General features: G+C 41.9%; 1 protein-coding gene across 1 annotated transcript in view; it reads right to left on the bottom strand.

The window, feature by feature from the left end:
• Positions 1 to 22071: 22071 nt before the first annotated feature.
• Positions 22072 to 27584, bottom strand: part of dgkb (diacylglycerol kinase, beta) — an 828029-nt gene continuing 822516 nt past the window's right edge. Inside the window, exon 25 of the mRNA XM_063043771.1 lies at positions 22072 to 26297. Within this exon, the coding sequence (XP_062899841.1) occupies positions 26202 to 26297 (96 nt within the window). The 3' untranslated portion in view covers positions 22072 to 26201. The remainder of the gene's footprint in view (positions 26298 to 27584) is intronic.

Below are 27584 nucleotides of genomic sequence, written 5' to 3'. Positions count from 1 at the left end.
GCACTTCTTCCACTTGCAGGTGTAAGTGCTGGGAGGGAGATTAAGTAGGGACAAACAAATAGACAAGGGAGAATCTTTAGCCAGAGAGTAGTGAATCTGTGGAATTTGTTGCCACAGGCAGCTGTGGAGCCCAAGTCATTGAGTACATTTAAGGCAGAGGTTGATAGATTCTTGATTTGTCAGGGCGTAAAGGGATACAAGAAGGCAGGAGATTGGGGTTGAGAGGGAAATGGATCAGCCATGATAAAATGACGGACCAGGCTCGATGGACCAAATGGGCTAATTCTGCTCCTCTAGCATATGGACTTATGGAATCGTGGAGGGAATGATCTTTGCAGAACGTGAAGAGCGATGGTGGGCGGGGGGGGGGATGGGAGGGAATAAAGATATGCTTGGTAGTAGGGTCCCGTTGAAGATGTTGGAGGTTGTGGAGAATGATGTATTGGATGTGGAGGCTCATGAGTGGTAACTGAGGACAAGAGGAACTCGATCCTTGTTAAGGCAGCAGGAAGATGGGTCAGGGCCGATGTTCAGGAAATAGAGGAGATACAGGTGAGGACAGCATCAATGGTGACGGAACGGAAACCCCATTCTTTTAAGGGGACATACAATGGAAAAGAAAGCCTCATGTTGGGAACAGATGTGGTGAAAATGAAGAAACTGAGAAAAGGAAATGGCATTTTTACAGGAGACAGGATGGGAAAATTTATAGTCAAGATAACTGTGGAAACAGCAGGCTTATAAAAGATATCAGTAGACAATTTGTCTCCAGAGATGCAGACAAAGTGATTGTGAAACTGAAGAGAGGTTGGCCTGGTTTCTGACACCACAAAAAAAAAGATTATTTTAAATAATAAAGAATAATTTCTTACAGTTCAAATATTTGTGTTTTGGTTGAAGGATATATCCAGGCATTGCTCATCTTCATTGGCTACCATGTTTGATATAGTAAAATAAGTTCTGCATAGAGCTTTACATAAATAATTTTTTTAACAAGGCATAGATCCAAACTATACAGCGATGTGAACTATTACATTACTTGGTATTTAACCAAGGTGAAAGTGTTTGTGTCTCAAATGCAGTTCAACAGTATCCTTCAGAGTAAGAAAAAAATATTTTGTCCAGCATTTTCACTGGTATTAATTGCCCTGTATTTAACATTGAAACATTAATAAAAAGATGTTCTGTATGGGCTTTATGCTTTTCCTGCTTTTACTGTCCTGCATTGGTGACCTTAGTTGTAGTGTGTTGCTCAAATGTCAGGTTTATTAAAATTGGCAATCATACCTACACTGTTGGGGAAATGGTTGCTTATGCCCTGCAGATAAAGGTGGACAGACATCAACACTGTGTTATAGAGAGATAACAATGGTTATAGTGCACTGAGAAAACTTTACTGCGTGCTTAGTAAGTCTTTATTATTTTTTATTCCTGGCAGATACTAGAAACAAATATCACATAAAAAAGGGGCATAAATGTATACAATCCAGGTGCATGTCGCACTGAACTTACAGCAATAAGTAAGTGCTTTGTGATGAAGCCCATGACAGAAGAAAATATCAACTGAGTGGATTGGTTAGTATGGCCTTTTCACCTGGAACTTATTTTGGAATCCAATTCAAGCTGTTAACATAAGATAGGTGATTACTGATCAGGGGTCTCTCGTAAGACACTCACTTGCAAGAGACATTAGTTGATAATCTCACAGGTCTGCAACTCCTGATTTTTCATCCATCCAAACTAGTGGTGAAAAATTAAGGGCTAAGAACTTCTGATTCCCCATTGATACTCTCACCAGTAACTGCTTCTCATTTGAAATACCTGATCAAGTCTGTTCTTTTTGACAGCTGTTAGAAATAAAGCTACAGAGCCCAATTTGTACATGATCACATCCAGAAATACCTTACTCGCAAAGAGGATGAAAACTTGGGATCATGAGTGCTTGTGAATAGTGCAATAATTTATTAACTGGGTTTGATTACATAAATGGGAATTTGGAAATAAAAAGACACCCTTTATTGCTTGAATTTCTCTTGTTATAATGTCCTGGTTTGTGCTTGCATCTTTTTAACCGAGGAGAACAAAACAACCTATGATAATTCAAATTTTCTGACTTCACATACCAGATATTTCTGGTACCTGGTATAAGTTTAACTGTGCAATGATGTAGGCCCACCTTCACTGGATTATAGCTGTTTACATTTGATGAATATTTGGAGTTGACAAAAAGATGAGAGAGCGAGAGAAATCTTAATTGTTCAGCAGCCAATTAGTGGAATGCTGTCTAGTTTCAGAGTGTTATGGCTTCCCGACTTCTATGTTAAGATGCAGTAGTCAGGCAACGGCTAGTCGATCTAGTTGCACCTTGGCCTAATCTCTCCACCCTTTCACCTAAGCAGATGGAACGTCAGATGGCTTGAAAGGACAGTCTGGATTTTTCCTGACAAATGAGCTCATTTGCTCACTTAATCCAACAAGCATAATACAGAGGATTCAGGTTAACTGGGACACATCGGAACCAGTACACCCAACTGAAGCTACTTTGAAACGGTTCGCTCTTAGCATGGTGTATTGTCTAACGGCCCCACAAGATACTAGTTAGAAATTTGTTGGCAACTGTCCCCTGTCCCAGTTAAGCAGCAGAGTGTCCCAAGAATCTCAACTATTTTCTCAATTAGTTTCTGTTCTTTAAGAGATGTCTCAAATAAGCAACTGCCCTGATTAACCGATGGCCCAATTAACCAGTTTCCACTGTATATGAATCATTTTTGGTCAGGTTTGGCTGTATATTATTTATGGCTGTGCAAAGGTGATGTCTTTTTTTTGCTTTAGCGTACAATAATGATGAAACTTGACAAAGAGTCCAAATGCCAGGTAAATGTGAGCTCATCTCTATATAACTATTTGATTTTCTGTGTGAGAAAACGAGTAACAATCTTCTATGGCTAGGTAGGCAAAAATAGTGATGATGTCTGATTTGAACTCAAATGCCAATTGTGTGCCAACTGTCTGTATAATACCTTAAATATCAAAACCTTAAATATCTTTGGTAGCTTCATTTGTAACTGATGATATCTACAAAGACATATCTAAATATTTACTTATCTTTTTTGTCCCAGTAAAACACTTTTGGCAGTAAATCTTATCATTAGCAACTGTACATTTTGTTTTAAGAATTTACTTATCAAATTTTGGGCATGAACAAATGCAAACATTCAATAATTTGTGGAAACATAACAGAAGAAGCTTGCCAATGATGTGACTGGTTAATCTGGGATGAAATTACTGATATTACTGACAGTATCATTATTGACACTATAAATTAAGTTACAGTTAATTGTAGGAATTGAATGTTGATCTATTTGCCTAAGATTAAAAAAAACCTGAATACCTGATTTTTCCAAATTAAAACTTCCTGCATCAGTTTCATCTCTGTCATTATTTTGTAGGTAAAAGTATAACATTTCTATTCAACAAAATATACCGTCTAGGTAGTCTCCAGCCTCTTGGTATGAACATAGAATTCTCCAACTTCTGGTAATTCCCTCTGCCTCCCTTCCCCTATTCCTATGTCACTCTGCCCCCTCCCCCAGCTGCCTATCACCTCCTTCTACTACCCATTATGTTTTCCCCTATTCCTTTTTCACCTTTCCTGCCCATCACCTCCCTGCCTCCCTCCCCGACCCCTTTATCTTTCCCCTTACTGGTTTTTCACCTGGAACCTACCAGCCTTCTCCTTCCCACCCTCCCCCCACCTTCTTTATAGGGCCTCTGCCCCTTCCCTCTACAGTCCTGACGAAGGGTTCCGGCCCAAAACGTCGACCGATCTTTTCCACGGATGCTGCCCGACCTGCTGAGTTCCTCTAGCGAGTTGTGAGTGTTGCAAAATCTCCTCTCTTAAGTTACTAATTAATAGATCTTGAATGAATAATTGGATTAATCATAATCTGATCATAAAGCTATTTTTATTTAGTTGAATATGGTCCAATTTTTTAGTGTGTGTGTGTGTGTGTGTGTATATATATATTGTTTTTTTTATATTATATATTATATATTAGACAAAGTAAATATTCTAGGGATCCTGGGCCACAACGCTAATAGTATATTCTATTTTAAAACAAAGTTGTTAACATCTAGCATGATATTTTAAAATATCCATTTAAATTGTTACACATGAAAACAGTTGACTTGGGATTTTCCACTGGTTTTCAGGTTTTTACCACAATTCAGTTACAAATCATGATTAAAGCTGAATGTTTTGTGCCAGAACTGTGTGCTCTGGGGTGCAAACTGAAATGCAGCTTTCCACTGCAGTTAATTGGCATCTGCAGAACTTCTGCTATGTGCTAGTAGATTCCTTTTGGATTTTAAAGGGGTAATGCACATTCCATCAGATTTCCTATTAATGAGTGGGGAAGCTTTCCTGTTAAATTTCCTGTGTAATAATATCCGTAGATTACTGATTAGAACATTTATTTAGATTACCTGAGTTATCGTCAATTGTTTTTAAGGAAGCATAAATTATTTTTGCTTTTAACTTTTAATAATTTTAAAATTTTTCAACTTTTTTAATAGTGCATATGTGTTTATTAATGTCATTCCCAATTTTAGTGTGAGCCTAGGAGTCATAGCCCTACCAATTATCCAAAGTCATAGACATCAGTGAATCATTGTACTGGCACTTGCCAATCTCCTGGCAGTAGTCATGTGCAGAAGGATGTGCCTGTGTCCACACTAGACAAGGCAGTGAGGTCCTAGGAGAGACAAACTGAGGAGTTGCACCATTCAGTGGATAATATGGGCCAATAAACTAGGATAAAAAGGTGATTTGTCTGTTAATTCCAACTGTTATTTTTCAAATCATAATCTTTGTTCTCGTCCCTGCTTTCTGTTTTTAACTTCTGTACATCAGCTATATAAAACAAAGCAAGCAGTGCTTGCTCTAACCCCACAACCCTCAATCTGTCTTTACAACTGTACAAACAAACAACACCAAAACATTGTGGAAATAAATGAACTAATGCTTAACCACAGAATCACACTTGCGTTGGTTGTACCCTGTGATTTTTCTCTGCTCTTTTGTTGAATGCTGTAATTCACACGGGATTGCAGACTCTACAAGTGTTATAATTTCCTTTATTTCATCTAAGTATCCACTCTTCCTGTGTGAATCCTGACAATTACTAGATGGACAGATAACGTTGATTTTCACATCTCAGGCTCAATCTTGTGATCCATCAATTTATAGGTTGTGATCAATCAAAAAAATCAAAACGCACAAGACGTTGGTGGAACTCAGCAAGTCAGTAGTTAAGGACGGGAATAAACAGTCAATATTTCAGGCCTAGACCCTTTATCAGGACTAGAAAGGAATGGGAAGCAGCCAGAATAAGAAGGTGGGTAGGGAGGGAAAGCAGTATACACTGGAAGGTGAAAGGTGAGACCAGATGAGGGGGAAAGGTGGATGGGTGGAGGAGGTGGGAGGAGGAGGTAAAGGGCTGAAAAAGTTGGAATCTAATAGGAGTGGACAGTCGACCATGGAAGAAATGGAAGGAAGGAGGAGGGAAAATGGAGGGAGGTGATGGGCAGATGACTAGCAGAGAGGGGGTGAGAGGGTAACCAGGATGGAGAATGGAAAAGAGAGAAGGGGTGGTGGGGAAAGAAATTTCTCTGGAAGTCAGAGAAATCTTAATGTTCATGCCATCAATCTGGAGACTACCCAGACAAATTTGAAGTGTTGCTCCTCCAACCTGGGTTTGGGTTTGGGTTAAGATTAGTAAAGGAGGCCATGGGCAGACATGTCAGATTGGGAATGAGAAGTTGAATTGAAATGAGTAGCCACAGGGAGGTTTTGCTCTCACCTGATCTCAACTATTACCTGCTGAACTATCCCCTCCCTTCCTCCACCTTATTCTGACTTCTGCCCCCTTCCTTTCAGTCCTGATGAAGGATTTTGGCCTGAAATGTTGACTGTTTATTCCCCTCCGTAAATGTTGCCTGACTTGCTGAGTTCCTGCAGCAATGTGTGTGTGTTGTTCAAGATTTCCAGCATCTGCAGAATTTTTTTGTGTTAGCAATCCCAAGTATAGTCTTTCCACTGTCATTTCAGCTGACATGATCTGTGTTGTATTCACACTTTTATGCAAAAGACCATAAAACCATAAGACATAGGAGCAGAATTAGGCGACTTGGCCCATTGACTCTGCCATTCCATCATGCCTGATTTATTATTCCTCTCAATGCCATTCTTCTGTCTTCTCCCTGCAATCTTTGACATCCTAACTAAGAAGTTATCAATCTCTGCTTTAAATATACTCAATGGCTTAGCCTCAAAAGCCATCTGTGGCAATGAATTTCACAGATTCACCAACATCTGGCTAAAGAAATTCCTTCTAATCTCTGTTCTAAAAGGACATCCCTCTGTCCTGAGGCTGTGCCCTTGGGTCCTAGGCTCAGTCGCTAGAGGAAACATCCTCTCCATATCCACTCTGTCTAGGCCCTTCAATATAGCTTTCAATGAGATTCCTCCTCGTGCTTCTAAACTCCAGTGAGTACAGGACCAGAGCCATCAGATGCTCCTCAATTGTTAACACTTTCATTCGCAGAATCATACTCATGAATCTCTGGAGCCTCTCCAAAGCCAGCATATCTTTTCTTAGATAAGATGCCCAAAGCTGCTCATAATATTCCAATACCTTTAAAGCCTCCACATGATATCCTTGCTCTAACATTCTAGTCCTCTCAAAATTAATGCTAACATTTTGTTTGCCTTCCTTACCACCAGCTCAACCTACAAATTAACCTTTAGAGAATCCTGCACAAGGACTCCTAAGACCTTTTGCACCTCTGATTTTTGAATGTTATCCCCATTTAGAAAAGAGTGTTGATGCTTTTATTCAAAGTTCAATGTTCAAAGTAAATTTTATTACCAGTATATGTATATGTATGTGTCACCACATATAACCGTGAGATTTATTTTTCTGCAGGAATACTCAGCAAATCTATAGAGTAGTAAATATAACAGGATCAATGACCTTCTACCAAAGTGCATGACCATACACTTCCCCACACTTAATTCCATTTGCCACTTCTTTGCTCATTCTCCCAATCTGTCCAAGTCCTTTTGCAGACTCCCTGCTTCTTTATAACACCACCTGTTCATCCATTTGCAGACTTGGCCATAAATCCATCAATTCCGTCATCCAAATCATATTACATGAAAAAAGCAGTCCCAATAGCGACCCCTGCAAAAACCACTTGTCACCATCATCCAAACAGAAAAGGCCCTCTTTATTCTGACTCTCTGCCTCCTGCCAATCAGCAAATTTTATATCCATACTAGCATCTTTCCTGTACTACAATAGGCTCTTGTTCATCAGCTTCATGTGCGGCACCTTATAAAAGGCCTTCTGAAAATCCAACTAAACCTTATGTAATCAGGTGACTGTCGAATCTTATTCATTATTGTTAACGGTGTACTTAGGCATCTATCCGTATTCATTATTGTTAACGGTGTACTTAGGCATCCATCCGGGTAATGCTAGAATAGTTGTCTGTGCCTTTAAGTGGAGACGGTGATGTCATTATGCACACGCGGGATAGTGGGGAGACCATTTTTCTTTTCGGCAGAAGAAGTTGGTGGGGGTTTGGGATTAAGTTCCTCCCAGAGATACTGGGCATGGTGAGGAAAGATGAGTATTAATTGACGATATCCATGTGAATTTGTTTATGCTTGTTGGCGATTGAGAATATCCGTAATTTGACATGTTTTACATGTGGATGCTTTAGATTTTCATGAGTGAAGGCATCGACGCTGGATCGCGTGGCTTGTGCAAAGTTCCTCACCGGCCTAGTAGGTCAGCCTTCCTGTAATTTAACTACCAAGCAATATCTTGTAAAAGTTGTGCGAAAGTGTACCTTTTGTTTAACTTTATTGTATCATGACTGATTGTGAATGCAACAGCGTAAAGTGAATGTTTAGTCTCTGTTTGGAAGTTCAGCACGTGTGTACTAAAAAGTAGTAGACATCTTAGACGAGAAGTATTTGCTTACATTTTCGCTGCAATGTATAAGGTGCAGGGTTGGTGGGATTCTAATGTTGTTTGTATTGTGTTCCTGCAGAATTGCCACTACTGTATTAGCTTTATGCGGTTTGCTTTATGTATTTTTATGTTGCATACACAATTCATCGATACACAAGGGTGTGGATCGAAATTTAAACTGAGATTGTAATGGCAGGAACTGGTTGTAAATTCATTCGTTTTGTTTTGAGACCCTCTTCCAGCACTAAAACAGATAAAGGAATTAAAACCTGAAAAAGTATTTGTTGTCCTGAGTGTGTACTTTTCCCCAGGCTACAAAATTTGGTACCAGGAGTTGGGTTAATTCCAAGCCAGTTTAGAGGGTCTCTGATTGTTGTATGCAGTATAATATACAATACCTAATACAGTAATGTATGGCACGTGGCCAAGTGGTTAAGGCGTTCGTCTAGTGATTTGAAGGTCGCTAGTCCGATCATGAGACTGACGGATGCCTATAAAGTACGGTAGTGGTGAAGACAGGAACGCTGTTCCTGTCGGGGGGAAGGAGGGAGTGCCTGTTGCCTTGTGGAGGGCGCGGTAGAGCCGCGGAAATGTGCTATGACATCAGCGACTGATGTCAGGACGCAGAACGGAGACGTGGATCCAGGGAATTGTGGGCCATGAAGTCATCGCGTTTGCTGCAAAGGACGGCAGCAACTCCTTTTGCAGGCTTGTTGTTAAAACTTTAAAGACTTGAGCTTTTACTATGTTACACTCAGATTTCACACCAGTTGAACTTGATTTGAATGAACAAATTAGGGAATTGCATAGTAGATATGATGAAGCCATGGCAACCATAAATAAATTAAGTTATATGTCCCAAGGGAAAGACACATTGTTTCATTCATGGGGGATGTTGAGAAAGGTGGGAGGTCTGTTGATGACTTTATTGAAGAAGTACACTGTGCACTTCATAGTAGAAATCAGCCTGACCAGGATCAGTATGACTTTGTTCCCTGCTCAGGGGGCAGCCTTAGAGGAAGCACGTATGCGCAGTGATGCTGAGGAAGACCAGGGCTGATGACTTGTTCACCTATCTCAGGGAAGCTTTTAGAGACGAGTGTAGTGCACCCCAGCTGTGGCATGGCTTCTACAGTCGCAAACAGCGTGAGGGTGAAGATGTAAAAGAGTTTTCACATGCCCTGGCCCAAGCTCTTAACTTGCTACAGAAGCACTCCCCTGATGCCGTGACCAATAAGAGGGTGGTGCTAAGAGACCAATTTATAGAGGGGATCAGAGATCCTTCCCTCAGAAGGGAGCTCCACAGCTTCGTGCGGGACCACCCTCTGTCCTCAATGATAGAAGTGCGAGAGGAGGCTCGTCTGTGGCTCGTAGAAGAGCCCCTGGGAAATACAAGGTCTGGAAAGTCAAAGTGTAGCAGTGGCCAGGTACAGTGCTCGATTCTTAAAGCTCGGGAATCTGAGTCTGTCACACTAGATGATGTCCTTAAAGTGGTCGCAGAGCAGGGCAAAGTCCTTTGTGAAATGACTCAAGCAGTGAAAAATCTCACTGTACAGAGGGATTTTACACGCGCTACTAGCAGTAGACATAAGTTACAGCCTAGGTTCACAGAAGATGGGCAACCAATATGTTTCAAGTGTCAGGAGGGAGGGCATTTGGCCAAGGATTGCCCACAGAAGCGGAGTACAAGGGAAGTGGAGCCTGCATCCTCCTGCCCTCAAGAGGTTGGGAGTCGGGCAATCCGGCAGAACCTCAGACACAGATAATGTACAGTTGCTGCAACACGCCATAGGAACATGTCCAGTTGTTGAGCTTGAAATATCAGGTGTCGCTGTCCGTTGTCTGTTGGACACAGGTAGTCAGGTAAGCACCCTGACCGAGCAGTTCTTTCGAGAACACTTGAATGGACAGGACAAGGATATGTTGTCCACTGCTGGCTGGCTTAGGCTAACAGCTGCAAATGGTCTTGATATTCCTTACCTTGGGTATCCAGAGCTAGAGGTTCAAGCAATGGGCATGAAGATACCAAATTGTGGCTTTCTAGTAGTCAGGGATCCTGTTAGCACCGAACCACCTATCCCATGTACTGTAGGCATGAACATTGTCAGCCAGTGTAGGCAACTTGTCTACGCAGAGTTTGACACAAGTCTAAAAGGGAAGCTGGATTCTGATTGGAGAGATGTTTTCCAGAAAGTGCAGATGCACACCACTGAAAAGAAAGCAGTAGTCCGAGTATTGGGAAAAGATACTGGGCACATACCTGCTGGATCTGTAGTCACCATTGCAGCTAGCAAGGCCACTGGCGATGCTGGTAGTGACCTTAAAATGTTGCATGAGCCGCTTAACACCCCTTTACCAGGAGGTGTTGTTGACATTCCTATGCTCATTGAATCGTATAGTGTCAGTGCAGATTTTAAACCTCTCTCCAGAGGATGTATGGCTCGCACCTAGGATCTGGCTGGGTATCCTGTCAAAGGTGGAGTGCATGGATAGTGATCAACAATGTGCAGTAAGATTTCAGCGGATCTCAGCTGGTGTTGATCACGTGACAATGGGTGTAAAGGAGGAGTGTAGTAATCACAAGTTAAAAAGTCAATTCTAGACAAGCTCGACATTGGGAGTAGTGAAGGACAACAAGTTCAGCTAAGAGCTTTACTGGTTAAGTACCTGGATGTCTTTGCAGTTGAAGAAGTAGACCTTGGGTACACTGACAAGGTCAAGCATGAAATTCAGTTAATTGATGACGAGCCTGTTTCACTGCCATACCGTCGTGTTCTGCCAAATCAGAACAATGAAGTGAAAGCGCACATCTCAAAGTTGTTGAGGAAGGGTGTAATTCAGGAGAGCAATAGTGCATATGCCTCACCTGTGGTGTTTGTCCGGAAGGCAGATGGTAGCATAAGACTGTGTGTAGGTTATCGGAGACTGAATCTTATGACCAGAAAGGACGCGTTCCTGCTCCCGCATTTTGATAATTGTTTTGATGCCCTGCGGGGAGCGCAATTTTTCTCGACAGTAGATCTCGTGAGTGGTTACCACCAAGTGGCGGTAGAGGAGTGTGATAGGCATAAGACTGCTTTTTCGACCCCGTTTGGTCTGCATGAATACCTTCGCATGCTGTTTGGGATCTGCAGTGGACCGGTGACTTTTCAAAGGCTCATGTGGGCAACCATGAATGACTTAGTCTTCCAAATCATGCTTGTGTACTTGGATGATATTCTGGCGTATTCACAGACTGTCCAGGAACACTTGGAGAGGCTCAACACTGTGCTTAAGCACCTCGGGGAGACTGGTCTGAAGGTAAAATTGGAGAAGTGTCATTTTCTGCAGTCAGAGGTCAAGTTCTTAGGACACCAGATATCAGCCAAGGGGATAGGCACCAATCCTGAGAAGGTCTCAGCTGTTCAGCAGTGACCAGTACCATCGACAGTTAAGGACTTAAGATCGTTTCTTGGTTTTTGCAGTTATTATCGACGATTCATTCAGGGATTCTCAAAGATTGCAGGTCCGCTGCATGATGTAGTGAATTTGTGTACTAATGTAGGGAGTCCAAGTAAAACAAACCGGCTGTTAAAACAGTCCTGGACGGAAGAATGTCAAACTGCCTTTGACTTGCTCAAAGAGAAGCTGACCAGATCCCCCATCCTTGGCTTTGCCGATTTCTCCCAGCCTTTATAGTGGAGACCGATGCCAGCAAACATGGGCTAGGAGTTGTGTTATACCAACAGCAGGGAGAGGCAAAGGGGGTTATTGCATATACAAGCCGGCGATTAAGGAATGCCAAGAAGAATGATAGGAATTATAGCAGCATGAACTTGGAGCTGCTTGCACGTAAGTGGGCTGTGGTAGAGAAGTTTTGTGGATACTCGCTGGGTTCCAATTTCACTGTAATCACTGACAATAACCCCCTATCCCATTTGAAAACTGCCAAGTTGGGAGGAGTGGAGTAGAGATGGATCTCACAGCTGTCAGTGTTTGACTTCGATGTCCAGTATTGTCTGGGTCGGAGCAATACTGTGGCTGATGCACTCTCCAGGCAGCCATTTGCAGGGGAGCCTGAGCCTGTCTCAGAGGACGCGGAGTTTGATGGGTCTGTGGCGATCTGTAGTTCGATCAATCGCGGCACTGCTCTTGACCCGGCACTGGTTACTGCTGGTTAAGCAAATTTGAGCCTGAGAAGCTGGTACTAGTGATGTAAGTGGTCCGATGCAAGGGAACACTCCAACCCTCCCAGGTTATTCTAATGGGGACTTGCAAACTTTTCAGCAGCAAGACCCTGTGTTAGGTGTCCCAAGAGACTTATGGGATCAGAAAAGGAAGCTGAGTGGCCAGGAGCGTAAAACTCTGCCTAAACCTGTTTCGTCTCTGTTAAAGCACTGGGACAATAACAGGGAGCGTAAAGGGTTACTGTATAGGGTAGGTGAGGATGAGAAGCTTGGGGAGTGTTACCAGCTTCTGGTACCTATCAGCTTGAGGAGCAAAGTGTTAGAGTATGTACATGACTCTATGGGCCATCAAGGCATAGGACGCACTCTGCAGTTGTTGAGAAACCGATGTTTTTGGGTGGGCATACACGAGGATGTGGTATGGTGGATCAAAAATTGTCCATGTTGTGAGCTAACTAAGATGCCTCAGCCTAGGATCCATCCCCCCATGAAGTCATTTCTGGCTTCTAGGCCACTTGAAGTTGTAGCTGTAGAATGTCTTAGTGGTCACGGACATTTTCACTAAATTCACCCAAGCATTTCCCACTCAGGATCAAAAGGAGGATACCACAGTAAGGGTGCTCTTGAGGGAATTGTTCATGAAGTACGGTGTTCCTGAGAGATTGCATCCTGATCAGGGCCGTAACTTCAAAAGTGAGGTCATAGCTGAGCCTTGCAAACTATACAGGGTAAAGAAGAGCCGTACTACACCTCATCATCCTACTGGAAATGCGCAGTGTAAGCGTTTCAACAGGACAATGCATGATTTGTTGCATACATTGCCTCCAGAAAAGCGCAGATGGCCACAACATCTACCCGAGTTGGTGTATGCATATAATGCGACACCTCACACAACCACCGGGTATTCATCTTACTATTTGTTGTTTGGGGTGGATCCCCACTTGCCCATGGATGCTCTGCTGGGGCAAGAACAGACTGTGGACTGGAAATATGACTGGCTAGCTGTACACCACAGCCGACTGAGGGATGTGCATGCCAGAGCAAAAGAATACTCTGAACAGAAGGTGGCAGAACGCATTGCCTGGTAGGAGGACAGTGTACTGTCCCAAAATTGATGTGAATGCACTGGTTTACCTGAGGAACAAACCATTAGGCCGTAATAAGATCCAGGATGCTTGGAACTCAACTATCTACAGTGTGGTAGAGGTACTAGGCAATATATACACAGTGGAACCTTGGGAGGGTGGGCCGAGCAAGAGGGTGAACAGGGTAGACATCAGGGCCGGTGAGAACCATCCCACTCCAGCTACCTGAAGGAGTCTGCAAACTCCAGTAACTTAGGCCAGCTCACCCCTGGGGCATGAATCAGATTCTGAGGATTCAGAAAATGGTGTGATATTGGTAGAAGATATGTCAGAACAGGGTGCACAGAGTTTTGACCCTAGCCTAGACAGCATATCTGCTGAAAATATGACACCTGGAACTGAGACTGGAGAGCCGACGACTGCTAATGCAGGGGCGGAGGTCGGTAGCCCTCCTGTCGCAACACCCCGCAGGAGTAAACGAGTAAGTGCTGGACAGCACCCTAACCCACATCACGAACCAAGGTCAGTCCTTAATGAGTCCTCCATAAGTCCGGCCGCAGTGTCTGAGATACTGGCTAGTCTCAGTTCAGTTCTCTTTAGAGAAGCAGTTAAGGAGGTTAAAAGTACCATTGTAGTGAGCGAGTAATCGAGGACGATTACTTGAATGCAGGGCAGAATGTAACCGGGTGACCATCGAATGTTATTCGTTATCATTAAAAGTGTACTTGGGCATCCATCTGAGTATTGCTAGAATAGTTGTCTGTGCCTTTAATTGGAGACGGTGATGTCCTTACGCACACGCGGGATAGTGGGGAGACCAATTTTGTTTTCTCAGAAGAAGCTGGTGGGGCTTTGGGATTAAGTTCCTCCCAGAGATACTGGGCATGGTGAGGAACGCTGAGTATTAATTGACGATATCCATGTGAATTTCTTTATGCTTGTTGGCGAATCGAGACTATCAGTAATTTGACATGTTTTACATGTGGATGCTTTAGATTTTCACGAGTGAAGGCATCGGCGTTGGATAGCGTGGCTTCTGCAAAGTTCCTCACTGGCCTAGTCGGTCAGTTTTCCTGTAACTTAACTACCAGGCAATATCTCGTAAAAGTTGTGCCAAAGTGTACCTTTTGTCTAAATTACTGATTGTGATTGTGAATGTAACAGCGTAATGTGAATGTTTAGTCTCTGTTTGGAAGTTCAGCACGGGTGTACTAAAAAGTAGTAGATGCCTTAGATGAGGTGCAGGGTTGGTGGGATTCTAATGTTGTTTGTATTGTGTTCCTGCAGAATTGCCAATACCGTATTAGTTTTATGCTGTTTGCTTTATGTATTTTTTATGTTGCATACACAATTCGTCGATACACAAGGGAGTGGATCGAAAGTTAAACTGAGATTGTAACGGCGGGAAACCATAGAAACTACAGCACAGAAACAGGCCCTTTGGCCCTTCTTGGCTGTGCCAAACCATTTTCTGCTTAGTCCCACTGACCTGCACACGGATCATATCCCTCCATACACCTCCCATCCATGTATCTGTCCAATTTATTCTTAAATGTTAAAAAAGAACCCGCATTTACCACCTCGTCTGGCAGCTCATTCCATACTCCCACCACTCTCAGTGTGAAGAAGCCCCCCCTAATGTTCCCTTTAAACTTTTCCCCCCTCACCCTTAACCCATGTCCTCTGGTTTTTTTCTCCCCTTGCCTCAGTGGAAAAAGTCTGCTTGCATTCACTCTATCTATACCCATCATAATTTTATATACCTCTATCAAATCTCCCCTCATTCTTCTACGCTCCAGGGAATAAAGTCCCAACCTATTCAACCTTTCTCTGTAACTGAGTTTCTCAAGTCCCAGCAACATCCTTGTAAACCTTCTCTGCACTCTTTCAACCTTATTTACATCCTTCCTGTAATTTGGTGACCAAAACTGAACACAAAACTCCAGATTCGGCCTCACCAATGCCTTATACAACCGCATCATAACATTCCAGCTCTTATACTCCGTACTTTGATTAATAAAGGCCAATGTACCAAAAGCTCTCTTTATGACCCTATCTACCTGTGACGCCACTTTTAGGGAATTTTGTATCTGTATTCTCAGATCCCTCTGTTCCACTGCACTCCTCGGTGCTTTACCATTAACCCTGTATGTTCTACGTTGGTTTGTCCTTCCAACGTGCAATACCTCACACTTGTCAGTATTAAACTCCATCTGCCATTTTTTAGCCCATTTTTCCAGCTGGTCGAAGTCCCTCTGCAGGCTCTGAAAACCTTCTTCACTGTCTACTACACCTCCAATCTTTGTATCATCAGCAAACTTGCTGATCCAATTTACCACATTATCATCCAGATCATTGATATAGATGACAAATAACAATGGACCCAGCACTGATCCCTGTGGCACACCACTAGTCACAGGCCTCCACTCAGAGAAGCAATTTTCTACCACCACTCTCTGGCTTCTTCCATCGAGCCAATGTCTAATCCAATTTACCACCTCTCCATGTATACCTAGCAACTGAATTTTCCTAACTAGCCTCCCATGTGGGACCTTGTCAAAGGCCTTACTGAAATCCATGTAGACAATATCCACTGCCTTCCCTTCATCCACTTTCCTGGCAACCTCCTCGAAAAACTCCAATAGATTGGTCAAACATGACCTACCATGCACAAAGCCATGTTGACTCTCCCTAGTAAGTCCCAGTCTATCCAAATGCTTGTAGATTCTGTCTCTTAGTACTCCCTCCAAAAACTTACCTACTACCAATGTTAAACTTACTGGCCTATAATTTCCCGGATACTTTTCGATCCTTTTTTAAACGACGGAACAACATGAGCCACTCTCCAATCCTCCGGAACCTCACCTGTAGACAGCGACATTTTAAATATTTCAGCCAGGGCCCCTGCAATTTCAACACTAGTCTCTTTCAAGGTCCGAGGGAACACCCTGTCAGGTCCTGGGGATTTATCCACTTTAATTTTCCTCAAGACAGCAAGGACCTCCTCCTTTTCGATCTGTACAGTTTCCATGATCTCACTACTTGTTTCTCTTAATTCCATAGACTTCATGCCAGTTTCCTTAGTAAACACAGATGCAAAAAACCTATTTAAGATCTCCCCCATTTCCTTTGGTTCCGCACATAGCCGACCACTCTGATCTTCAAGAGGACCAATTTTATCCCTTACAATCCTTTTGCTCTTAATATACCTGTAAAAGCTCTTTGGATTATCCTTCACTTTGACTGCCAAGGCAACCTCATGTCTTCTTTTAGCCCTCCTGATTTCTTTCTTAAGTATTTTCTTGCACTTCTTATTCTCCTCAAGCACCTTATTTACTCCCTGCTTCCTATACATGTCATACAACTCTCTCTTCTTCTTTATCAGAGTTGCAATATCCCTTGAGAACCAAGGTTCCTTATTCCTATTCACCTTGCCTTTAATCCTGACAGGAACATACAAATTCTGCACTCTCAAAATTTCTGCTTTGAAGGCTTCCCACCTACCGATCACATCCATGCCAGAGAACAACCTGTCCCAATCCACGCTTTTTAGATCCTTTCTCATTTCTTCAAATTTGGCCTTCTTCCAGTTAAGAACCTCAACCCTAGGACCAGATCTATCCTTGTAAACTGAGATTGTAACAGCAGGAACTGGTTGTAAATTCATTCATCCTGCCTTTGTCCATCCTGCCTGTTATTTCCTCAAGGAATTCCAACAGATATTTCAGGCAAGATTTCCCTTTAAGGAAACTCTACTGACTTTGGCCTGATTTATCATGTGCCTCCACATATCCCGAAACTGAGAGCGAGAAACAAGCTGATGTCTGACTGATTTAAGTGCCGGGCTAGATTGAAAAGGTCAGCGTACTGGAACTGGAGGCGAGAAACGTTAAGCTTCCTGCTTGGTGAGTTATACTCGTCTTTGCGCTGAACTGAGAATGTGTGGCTTGCAACTAAATGGGCTCCTGGACTGGCTGTGGTGTTGGCCGGCTTTGTGGCTGTGAACTTTAGTTCTGAATATTATTTGCTTACTTTTTAATGTTTGCATGATGTGTTCTTATTTTCGCACATTGGGTGTCTGATAGTCTTTTTTAATAGGTTCTATTGGGTTTCATTGTTTTGTGGCTGCCTGTAAAGACACAAATCTCAAAGTTGTTTACTATATACATACTTTGCTAATAAATGTACTTTGAACCTCATCCTCAATGATAGACTCTAACATCTTCCCATTCACTGAAGTCAGGCTAACTGGTCTATAATTTCTTTTCTTCTGCCTCCCCGCCTTCTTAAAGAGTAGAATGACATTTGCAATTTTCCAGTCCTCTGGAACCATTCCAGAATCTACACATTCATGAAATATCATCACTAATGCCTTCGCAATCTCTTCAGCTACCTCTTTCAGAACTCTGGGATATAGTCCATCTGCTTCAGGTGATTAAACTACCTTTAAACCTTTCAGCTTCCCAAGCACCTTCTCTTTAGTAATGGCAACTGCACTCACTTCTGCCCCCTGATACTCTCGAATTTCTGGCATACTTCGTGTCTTCTACAGTGAAGACTGACACAAAATATTTATTAAGTTCATCCATCATTTCTTTGTACCCTATTACTACCTCCCCAGTGAAATTTTCCAGTGGTTCAATATCCACTTATGCCTCCCTTTTACTCTTTATATATCTGAAAAGAAACTGTTGGTATCCACTTTGATATTTTTGGCTAGCTTACCTTCATATTTCATCTTTTCTCTCTGTCTGCTTTTTTAGTTGCCTTCAGCTAGTTTTTAAAACCATCCTAATCCTTTAACTTCCCACTAACTTTCGCTCTATTATTTGCACTTTCTTTTACTTTTATGTGGTCTTTGATTCCCTTTGTCAGCTGTGGTTGCCTCATCCTCACTTTAGAATATTTCTGCATCTTTGGGATGTATCTACCCTGTAACCTTCTGAAATGTCCCCAGAAACTCCAGCCATTGCTGTTCTGTTGTCATCCCTGCTAGTGTTCCCTTCCAATCAACTTTGGCCTGTTCCTCTCTCATGCCTCTTTAATTCCCTTTACTCCGCTGTATTCTGATACATCTGACCTTATCTTCTCCCTCTCAAACTGCAGTGTGAATTCAGTCATATTATGATCACTGTCACCCAAAGGTACCTTCACCTTAAGGTCCCTAATCAATTCTGGTTCATTGCACAACACCCAATCCAAAATAGTGGGCTGAAACACAAGCTGCTCTAAATATCCATCTCGTAGTTCTCTCTCTCAGGATTCCCCAATTTACCTGCATCTTGAAATAACTCATGACTGCTGTAACTTTGCCCTTATAACGTGCCTTTTATATTTCCCATTGAAATTTATATCCCATATCCTACTTACTGTTCAGGAGGTTGTATATAACGCCCAGTCAGGGCCTTTTTACACTTACAGTTTCTTAACTCCATCCATAAGGATTCTATATCTTCCAATCCTATGTCACCTCTTTCTAAGAGCCACCTTACCCCCTCTGCCTACTTGCCTGTCCTTTCAATACAAGTTGTATCCTTGGATGTTAAACTCTCAAAACTTTGATCTTCTTTCAGCCATGAATCAGTGATGCCCACAACATCATACCTGACAATCTCTAAATGCACTACAAGATCATCTATCTTATTCTATGTAGAGCGTGCATTCAAATATAACATTTTCAGTCCTGTACTCATCACCCTTTTCAATTTTGCCTCCTTGTTACACTTCACCTTATCCCACTGACTGCAATTTTGGCCCAATCATCTCCCCGTCCACCCTCACAGTCTCACTATATTGCATTGACTTGTATACCAATTGCCCCAACCACAGCTCTATCACTCCAGTTCCCATCCCCCTGCCAACTTAGTTTTAACCCACCCACAGCAAACCTGTCTGCAGAGATAATGGTCCCGCTCATTGGACTGAGTTTAACCATCTGATCATGTTTCTCTTTACAATTTGATGAAAAATAATATGTTTGCAGTGTTGATTTGTACCAGGCATACAATCAGGTACTGACTTGCATCAGTTTGACTGCTTAGTGCCTACCCTGGTATCCCAATGCTAGTAATGTTCCATCTGTCATTTAAATGACTCTGCTCTTAAAAGGAGGATCCACAGACTTCTGGAGATTTTAAGGTAAGATCTCCTGTACTGCCAGCACATTCAATGAACTGCCTCACACTGAAGAAGCAGCCTCCTGATGAGGTAACACACATAAAAGTTGCCGGTGAACGCAGCAGGCCAGGCAGCATGTACAGCACCTATAGATGCTGCCTGGCCTGCTGCGTTCACCAGCAACTTTTATGTGTGTTGCTTGAAATTCCCCATCTGTAGATTTCCTCGTGTTTGCGTCTTGATGAGGTAACTCCACATCAAAATTTATCTTTTGGCCAACCAGAACAGCTAAAGTGTGTTTCCTTTTAGAAAACCAGGGAACAAACATTACAAGCAAAATGTTGAAATCCTCCAATCTCTGGCATTGCTGTCAGCATTTTTGAAATATTATTTTCAAGATTCAAGAGTGTTTAATGTCATTTCCTTTAGACAAATGTAAGGAGAACAAAATAATTGTTACTCTAGATCCAATGCAGCACAAAAAATACACAAAAGAATAAATAACACAATAATAATGCTAAAAGAACACAATACTCATAAATACATCAGATTGCGGATTTACATAGATTGATTGTATTGTGTGTCCATAAAGTGACGCTAGGCTGTACATAAGGAAACTGATGGGAAATAATAAAGTAGTGGTGGAGTTAGTGGATGGAGTTGTTGATCAGTCTTACTGCTTGGGGAAAGTAACCATTTCTGAGTCTGATAGTCCTGGCATGGATGCTACATATCCTCCTTCCTGATGGGAGTGGGGCAAACAGTTCATGAGCAAATGTGTAGGATTCTTCTTGATGTTACTGGCCCTTTTCTGGCACCTTTCTAAATATATTGTATGTACTGTATTTGATGGCAGGTAGGCTGGTGCCAGCGATGCTTTGGGTAGTTTTGATGACCCGTTGTAGAGCCTTCCCGGCTGCCACAGTGTGGTTTTCATAGGAAGCAATGATGCAGCTGGTTAAGATGCTCTCTACTGTGCATCTGTAGAATGATGTGAGCATAGATGTGCAATGTTCAACTCTCTTCACCCTCCTCAGAAAGTATAGGTTTTGGTGAGCTTCTTCATTGTGTAAGCTGACTTCACTATGGCACAAGATCATCTCATGGTTATGGTAATCATCAAACTACCTGATAATCCTTAGGATGACTGAATGCCAACCTATGTATGTCCACACTAGCTTTTAAAACATATTTTTTACACTATCACTGTCCAATATAGATCACAGAGATCTAAGCAAAAATTGAAATATTCTGAATTTCCCTCTGTAATACTGAAAATGTGGATGTAAATAGCATTGTCTGTGACTGCATCAAAGGGAATCCCACAGAACAGAAGGACTGCTCCTACAGGCAGCTGAAGGAACAGATACCATAAAGATACAAGCACCAAATCAGCCGCAGTTGGTGCTTTGAAGATAATTGAATAAACCCCTCATTGTGTTGCTGGAAAGTCTAACCCATCAGCAATGTTGCAGCTGAAATGAATGGTGGAATGTTCTGATAAAAATATGCTGAGGTGTCAAATTGTGTAGGATGTTTTGTCTGGTTAATACCAGGCATGCAGAAGAAAAAGAATTTTGAAAATTGGCCATGGGCAGGATATTAAATGTGCAATTGTGCTGTTTCATTTAGCAAGCAAACATGCTGAGATTAAAATAAAGCATTTTAAAAACACCATATTGAATGTTAAAATATCACAATGTCACATATTTAGAATGGCAATTTGCATATAGTAACATGCAAACAAATATATAAAATCTTACAAGTCATTTTAAACTCTTCTGCTATCTTGGTTAAGACATTCCAATTGCAGCAGTGATCTTGCTATTTCCCTAGTAGGTGATGTAATGAATCACAAAGTATTATAGGGCAGAATTAACCTATTCAATCTATAGTACTGATTTTTTGAACTAGTCTCTATCCCATTATAAATTTTCCCTTTGCAAGCATATGCAGTATCAAATTTCCTTTTGAAAGCTATCTCTGAATCTGCTTTCATCACCCATATGGATGCTTGCCATGTAGAAAGAAAACAAATTTATAAGTTCGAGTTCATTGTCATCTGACTGTACAACCAAACGAAACAATGTTCCTCCGGACCACGGTGCACCCACACAAAATATATCACACACAGCACATAAACCAAAATATTATCCAATAAATAAGTTAATAGAATATAATTCAAAATGCAAGTGATAAAGCGCAGCACTGGTAAACAGTACAGTAAACAGCTCACTGACCTAGTGACGAGACCTCGGTAGTGGCAGAGAATACACTAGTCTCACAGCCTAATGGAAGAAGCTGTTACCCAGTCTGACAGTCCTAGTTCTGATGCTTCTGCACCTCCACACTGATGGTAATGGGTCAAAGAGATTGTGGGATGGGTGGTAGGGATCCTCAACAATGCTTTAGGCCCTTTGTGTGCAATCTTCTTGATGAATGTCACAAATGGGGGGAAGGAGACCCCAATGATCCTCTCAGAAGTTTTTCCTGTTCTCTGTAGGGTCTTGTGGTCTGATGTCCTGCAGCTTCCATACCACACAATGATGCAGCCAGACACAACATTTTCAATGCTGCTCCTGGAGAAAGTTATTAGAATGGGAGCAGGGAGCCTTGCACACCTCAGTCTCCCCAGAAAGTATAGACACTGCTGTGCCTTCTTGACTGGTAAGGAAGTGTTGTGAGTCCAGGTTTGATCATGTGTTATATGCACACCAAGGAACTTTGTGCAATTCACTATCACTACACAAACCCATTGATGTGCAATGGAGGTGGTCGACGTGTGCTTTCCTGAAGTCCACAATCGACTCTTTTGTCTTGTCCACGTTGAGACTCAGGTTGTTGTTCTCACACCATTTGACAAGCCCCTCTGCCTCCTCTCTGTATGCTCACTTATCATTGTTGATGATGAGGCCAACTTATGTACAGTAGTATCATCAGCGAACTTGATGATGTGGTTTCAGCTGAATCTGGCAGTGCAGTCATGAGTCGGAAGTGGACTGAGCACACAGCCCTGGGGGTGCACTAATGCTCAATGTGATAGAGCTTGAGATGTCACTGTGAACTTGGAATCACTAGGGTCTTTCTGTCAAGACCTCCATGGTCCAGTTACAGAGAGGGGTGTTGAGTCCCAATGAGGACAGTTTACCCATAGCCTCTGGGAGATGATCATGTTAAATGCCGAGATGAAGCCAATGAACAACATCCAGGTGTATGAGGCATCATTTTCTAGGTGGGACAAGATGGAGTGGAGGGCCGAGGCAATGACATCATCAGTGCACCAGTTTGAGCAGTAGGGGAACTGGAAAGGTTCCAATGTAGCTGGAAGGTGGGATTTTATATGCTCCATTATCAGCTGCTCAAAACACTTCATTATTGTTGAGGCTAGCGCCACTGGGCAGTAATCATTTAGGCCAGTTTCCATCACTCTCTTATGCAATGGTCGCTTCCTTGAAGCCTGCAGGGACAGTGAACAGAGAGATATTAAAGATGTCCATTATGACCTCTGATAGCTGGGCCTCACAGTCCCTCAGGACCTGACCTGCTATGCCTCCCTGGACACGCTTTAGTCTGTGCCTTTCAAACAGTCCTGCAAAGCTGAGGTAGCATATTCTCAACAGGTCCTGATATCCCTGGGACCGGGTTTTACCAGTTGTCTCTACGTGGGATTAGCAAAATGGATATGTGGTCATAGTATCCAAGGTGAGGATGAACGTAGTCTTGTAGGCTCCATGTACGTTGGTGTAAACCACGTCCATAAGCCATAGGAGCAGATTTAGCCCATCTAGCCCATCGCCTCTGTTCCATCTTTTCATCATGGCTGATCCATTTCCCTCTCAGCACCATTTTTCTGCCTTCTCCCAGTAGCCTTTCATGCCCTGACTAATCAAGAACCTACGAGCATCTGTCTCAAATACACCCAATCCTGGTCTCCACAGCCACCTGTGGCAACAAATTCCACAGATTTTCCACCTTCTGGCTAAAAAAAATTGCTCCTTGTCTTCATTCTAAATGAATGTCCCTTTATTCTGAGGCTGTGCCCTCTGGTGCTAGATTCCTCCACCACAGGAAACATCCTCTCCACATCCACTCTATCTCGGCCTTTCAACATTTGATAGGTTTCATTGAGATCTCCTCCTCATTCTTCTAAATTCCAGTGAGTACATTCCCAGAGCCATCAATCGCTCCTTGTGCAATAAGATCTAATATATACTCTCTGCTGATTGTGAAGTTAACATGCTGGTAGATCTTCGGCAGGACTGTTTTTAAGTTGACATGTTTGAAGACACCAGCACCAATGAAGACACCGTCGAAGTTATTGGCTTTGAGGTTGCAAATTACATCGTACAGATCCTGCATCGCCTCCACAGCGCTTGCACAGGGCGGGACGTAAACAACAATAAGCACAATGGCAGTGAACTCCCTCGGTATGTAGAAGGGTCTGCACTTCACCATTAAAAACTCTGTCTGCAGTGAGCTGTGTGCTACCACTACTGAGGTATTCAGGCGCCAGTTCTTATCGATGCAGACACACAGACCTCCTCCACGGGTTTTCCCGGAGGTCGCAGCAGTTCTGTCCACCCGAAAGGAGAATGGGTCGTCCAGCTGGATGGTTGAGTGTGGAATGGTGTCCAGACAAAGCTGAATATTCCCATTATAATTTTAGCTAAGTAAATGTATGAGTACTTATCATAAGTTGCATTTTGTGTACCAAAATCATTCTCAATCAGTGCTGCTTTTATATGGAAATGGAGAAAATAGCTCACAGAGCAGACCTGACTGTTTAGCATTTATCCTGTCATGTTATACCTGCTTAATTTATCCATAAAAGAAGTCATTGAATGTTTCCCCACTTTTAGTCAAACTTCTTTTTTTTGTAAAAGACTGCTTTTGCATAAATCCATAAGCCACATGTGCAAAAGAGAGTATTTGCAGCAGTGGCAGCCATACGTGCAGTGCGTACTGGCGGACACTGTTACACCGGCGCCGCGGATTACCCATGCCGGAGTAAGCCTTCACGAGGGCCATGAAGACAGCTTAAATGGAATCTGCTGAAGTCGGGCATTTGAACAGGCTGTAGATAGGGTGATCTTGAAGCAGAAGAACAAGCCTGATGTTGCATCTTTCTCTCAAGCTTTCACCTCTCAGTCCCTGCCCCAGCTTGTTTCCCACAGTACATCACTCTTGAATACCTACCTCAGTTGACTGTAACCTCATCTCAGCAGCTAATCATTTAAACCCCCAAATTTTATTCTACTGAGTCCTTTTGGCCTGACCTGACCATTTTTTTCTACACTTGCTCCACCATGCTAGGTAAGAAAGTTCTTTTTTTGGTGTCAGACATGAAAAACCCATGCTACTCCACATAATTCCAAAACAGAACTCTGTAGCTGCAGGCTGTATCAAAGACACAGTCTGGCCTTCATGCACAACCTGCTTAATATGCTTTTCAGAGCAAAAGAGATTTTGGGGCCAAGGTTTCTGTCCCTAATCTGACTATTATTGTTGGTTTGGTAAATTGAATTGGTTTCTCAGCTGTTGTTACTAAATCAAGGGACAACCAAAAGAATGTCGCCGAATGAAATGGATTTCTACTCTTGAAGAATCACTGAGCCTAGCTCAAGGTAGATAACAAAAGTCTGGCAGGAAACTGGGGTTCCTTGTTTAGTTGGCCACTTGAAAAGATCTTATGGACAATATTCTGAGTTTGTCCTACAGCCCTGGAGTGTAAGACACTGAAAACATAACACAAAGATCCATTTATTACCTGAATCGCAGATTCTTACAGCCTCTTCACCCTTGACTTCTTGTAAACCCTTCTGCTGAATGGTATTTTGTGTGGGAAACATCAGAAGTACAGAATCACTAGCAGAGAATTTAGCTGCATTGCCAGCTTTTTTATGTTGTGTACACAATTTCAGTCATTTGCAACAGTATTTGAGCAAATTGGTAGGAGAAATAAAGGAGCACCTCCCACCCAAGTCTCCAGCCCCTCTGAAAGTTGATTTTGAAGCAACTTGTCAGATCTCACGAAAAGCTGAGATCTGACAAACTGCTTCAAAAGAGTTTTCCGTCATATTTTGTACATCTAATAATAGGATTGAAAATACTGCTGCATTATACCAGTAATAGGTTCTCTGATACATTCTGTACAAAATTCTTAAAGAATTGTTAACATTTTAGTTTCAATAGAGGACAAGGAACTCCCTATAAATATTTCTAATGTGACACAACTGCTCTTAAAATGGGTTTGTTCTGTATTAAAGTTTAATATATTTAATTGCTATCACTTTAGCCCTCTGTCCTAATGACAGGAAAGCTTCTGCAAAGGAAATAGCTCTGAGGTAAAAATTGTCTCCCCAACACTTGCCAAAAGGTTAAAGCTGGGAGGCTAAATCTGCTGTAGAAGATAAATGCTTGTCATCTGTATGCCACAGACCAACGGCACACATTCCAACAAAACTTTCATGATTTAATTCTTATATTCAATCATAGAAATGACAACTGTGCAAATAAATGGCCTACAGTAATTTAGTTTGGGGGAAGGGGGTTGTTCTGCCTTTGCAGTAAGGGAAAACCTCACCTGCTAATGGTGCCTAATGCAATTTTGGTCATCTATTACCTGATTTTCTGAATATGATTGTAAGTGGCCAGGACGACTATATAAAATCAGATTTTCAGTATGTGCTTTCGTGGCAAGATTCCAGCAGAGAGAGAGGGCAACTTTTTCATAATTCCTTGTTCTCACTTGAAGAGAAAAATGCACATAGTTTTTTTTCTTTCTTGTATCTTTAACTCCTAGTCCTCTTGATGATTGAAGAAACAAAGCCACTCTTGGGAGGTGGTGCCCTCAGCATCGGGGCTTGGTTCTTGTGATTTATTGTAATCTGTGAAAAACAGAAATAGAGGGAGGGAGGAGATTGAATGAGTTTAAAATTAATATTGGAGCTGTTTTATAAAATCATCATAATACTAGATTGACTAAAATATATATTGGATTACTCAAATGATTCACCAATCAGAAAAATAGGATTCTTAATTGCAATCCTTTTAGGTATGCCAAATATTCTCTTCCTTATGTGGGTCATGGTAATGAATGAGGATTTTTGACTGCAATTGGCACTTTTGAATTACACAGTTAAGTAGTACATTTTTGATAATATATTGGAGAAATTATTGCATTGTATGCCATTTATATTTTTTTCTTCTAATGCTACAGACTGCAAGTTACTTGAGAATTAATGTATTTACTCTAGTAGTTCTGCCCAATACAATCTGTGAAGGAGTGTCTTGCACAGTCAATATTGACACAATCAAAAAGAACAAAATATCTTTCATAATTTTAACTGAAAAAGGAATCAATCCCCCTCACCCTGTTATTGTTTTTAAACAGATTTGAGTATTAATCACATGAATACATGGTTTTCAGAGCATTAACTTTTACTCCATAAAACAGCTATACTTAGCAATCACGGTGTGACTGGATGTTTTGCCAGCTGGGAAAATGGTTGATTTGTTTCTTCCAGACGTTCAGCTGGTCATTATTATAACAAGCTGGCCTGGAACTTTAGCCTCTGAAAGGGACTGGAGTCATAGACATAGAAATCTACAACACATTACAGGCCCTTCGACTATGTAACTTACTCTAGAAACTGCCTAAAAGTGTCCCTTCACTTTTTCCTATTTCCATCTTGTTACATGTGAGCCCTTTTTTTGGTCAGTCATTAAAATATTGGTCTTCGTTAACTATCTTGGAATAATGGTTGCAATTCGTTCCTTTTCATATTTTTTTCCTTCATATACAGCTACTTTAGCTAATTATATGATAATTAGCATTAACGTTGGCAAATCCAGTGAATGTCAGATGGACTTCCTACCTTTTATTAAACTGGTAACATTTCTGTGGATCTGATACCCATTTCATTTTTTTTTTAAAATTTGCTTAATGCAGATGGTGCTTTCTGGGGAAAAATTCTTAGGTGATAACTTTAATTTATTTTCGAGGACAGCTGCATCAAAATGTACTAAATGTAATCGTATTATATCACTGCAATCAGAAGTAATGAACGTCAACTCTACTTGGAACATAGCAATTAAAGTATTCTTTCACAACGTTAGACTAGGGACATTATTGTGTCATTGCAATTCTATAACCTGCTATGAAAATGACAGAA

Source organism: Mobula hypostoma, chromosome 3, assembly GCF_963921235.1.
Source record: "Mobula hypostoma chromosome 3, sMobHyp1.1, whole genome shotgun sequence".
Classification (NCBI taxonomy): Eukaryota; Metazoa; Chordata; class Chondrichthyes; order Myliobatiformes; family Myliobatidae; genus Mobula; species Mobula hypostoma.
This window is presented reverse-complemented; position numbering and strand designations above follow the sequence as displayed.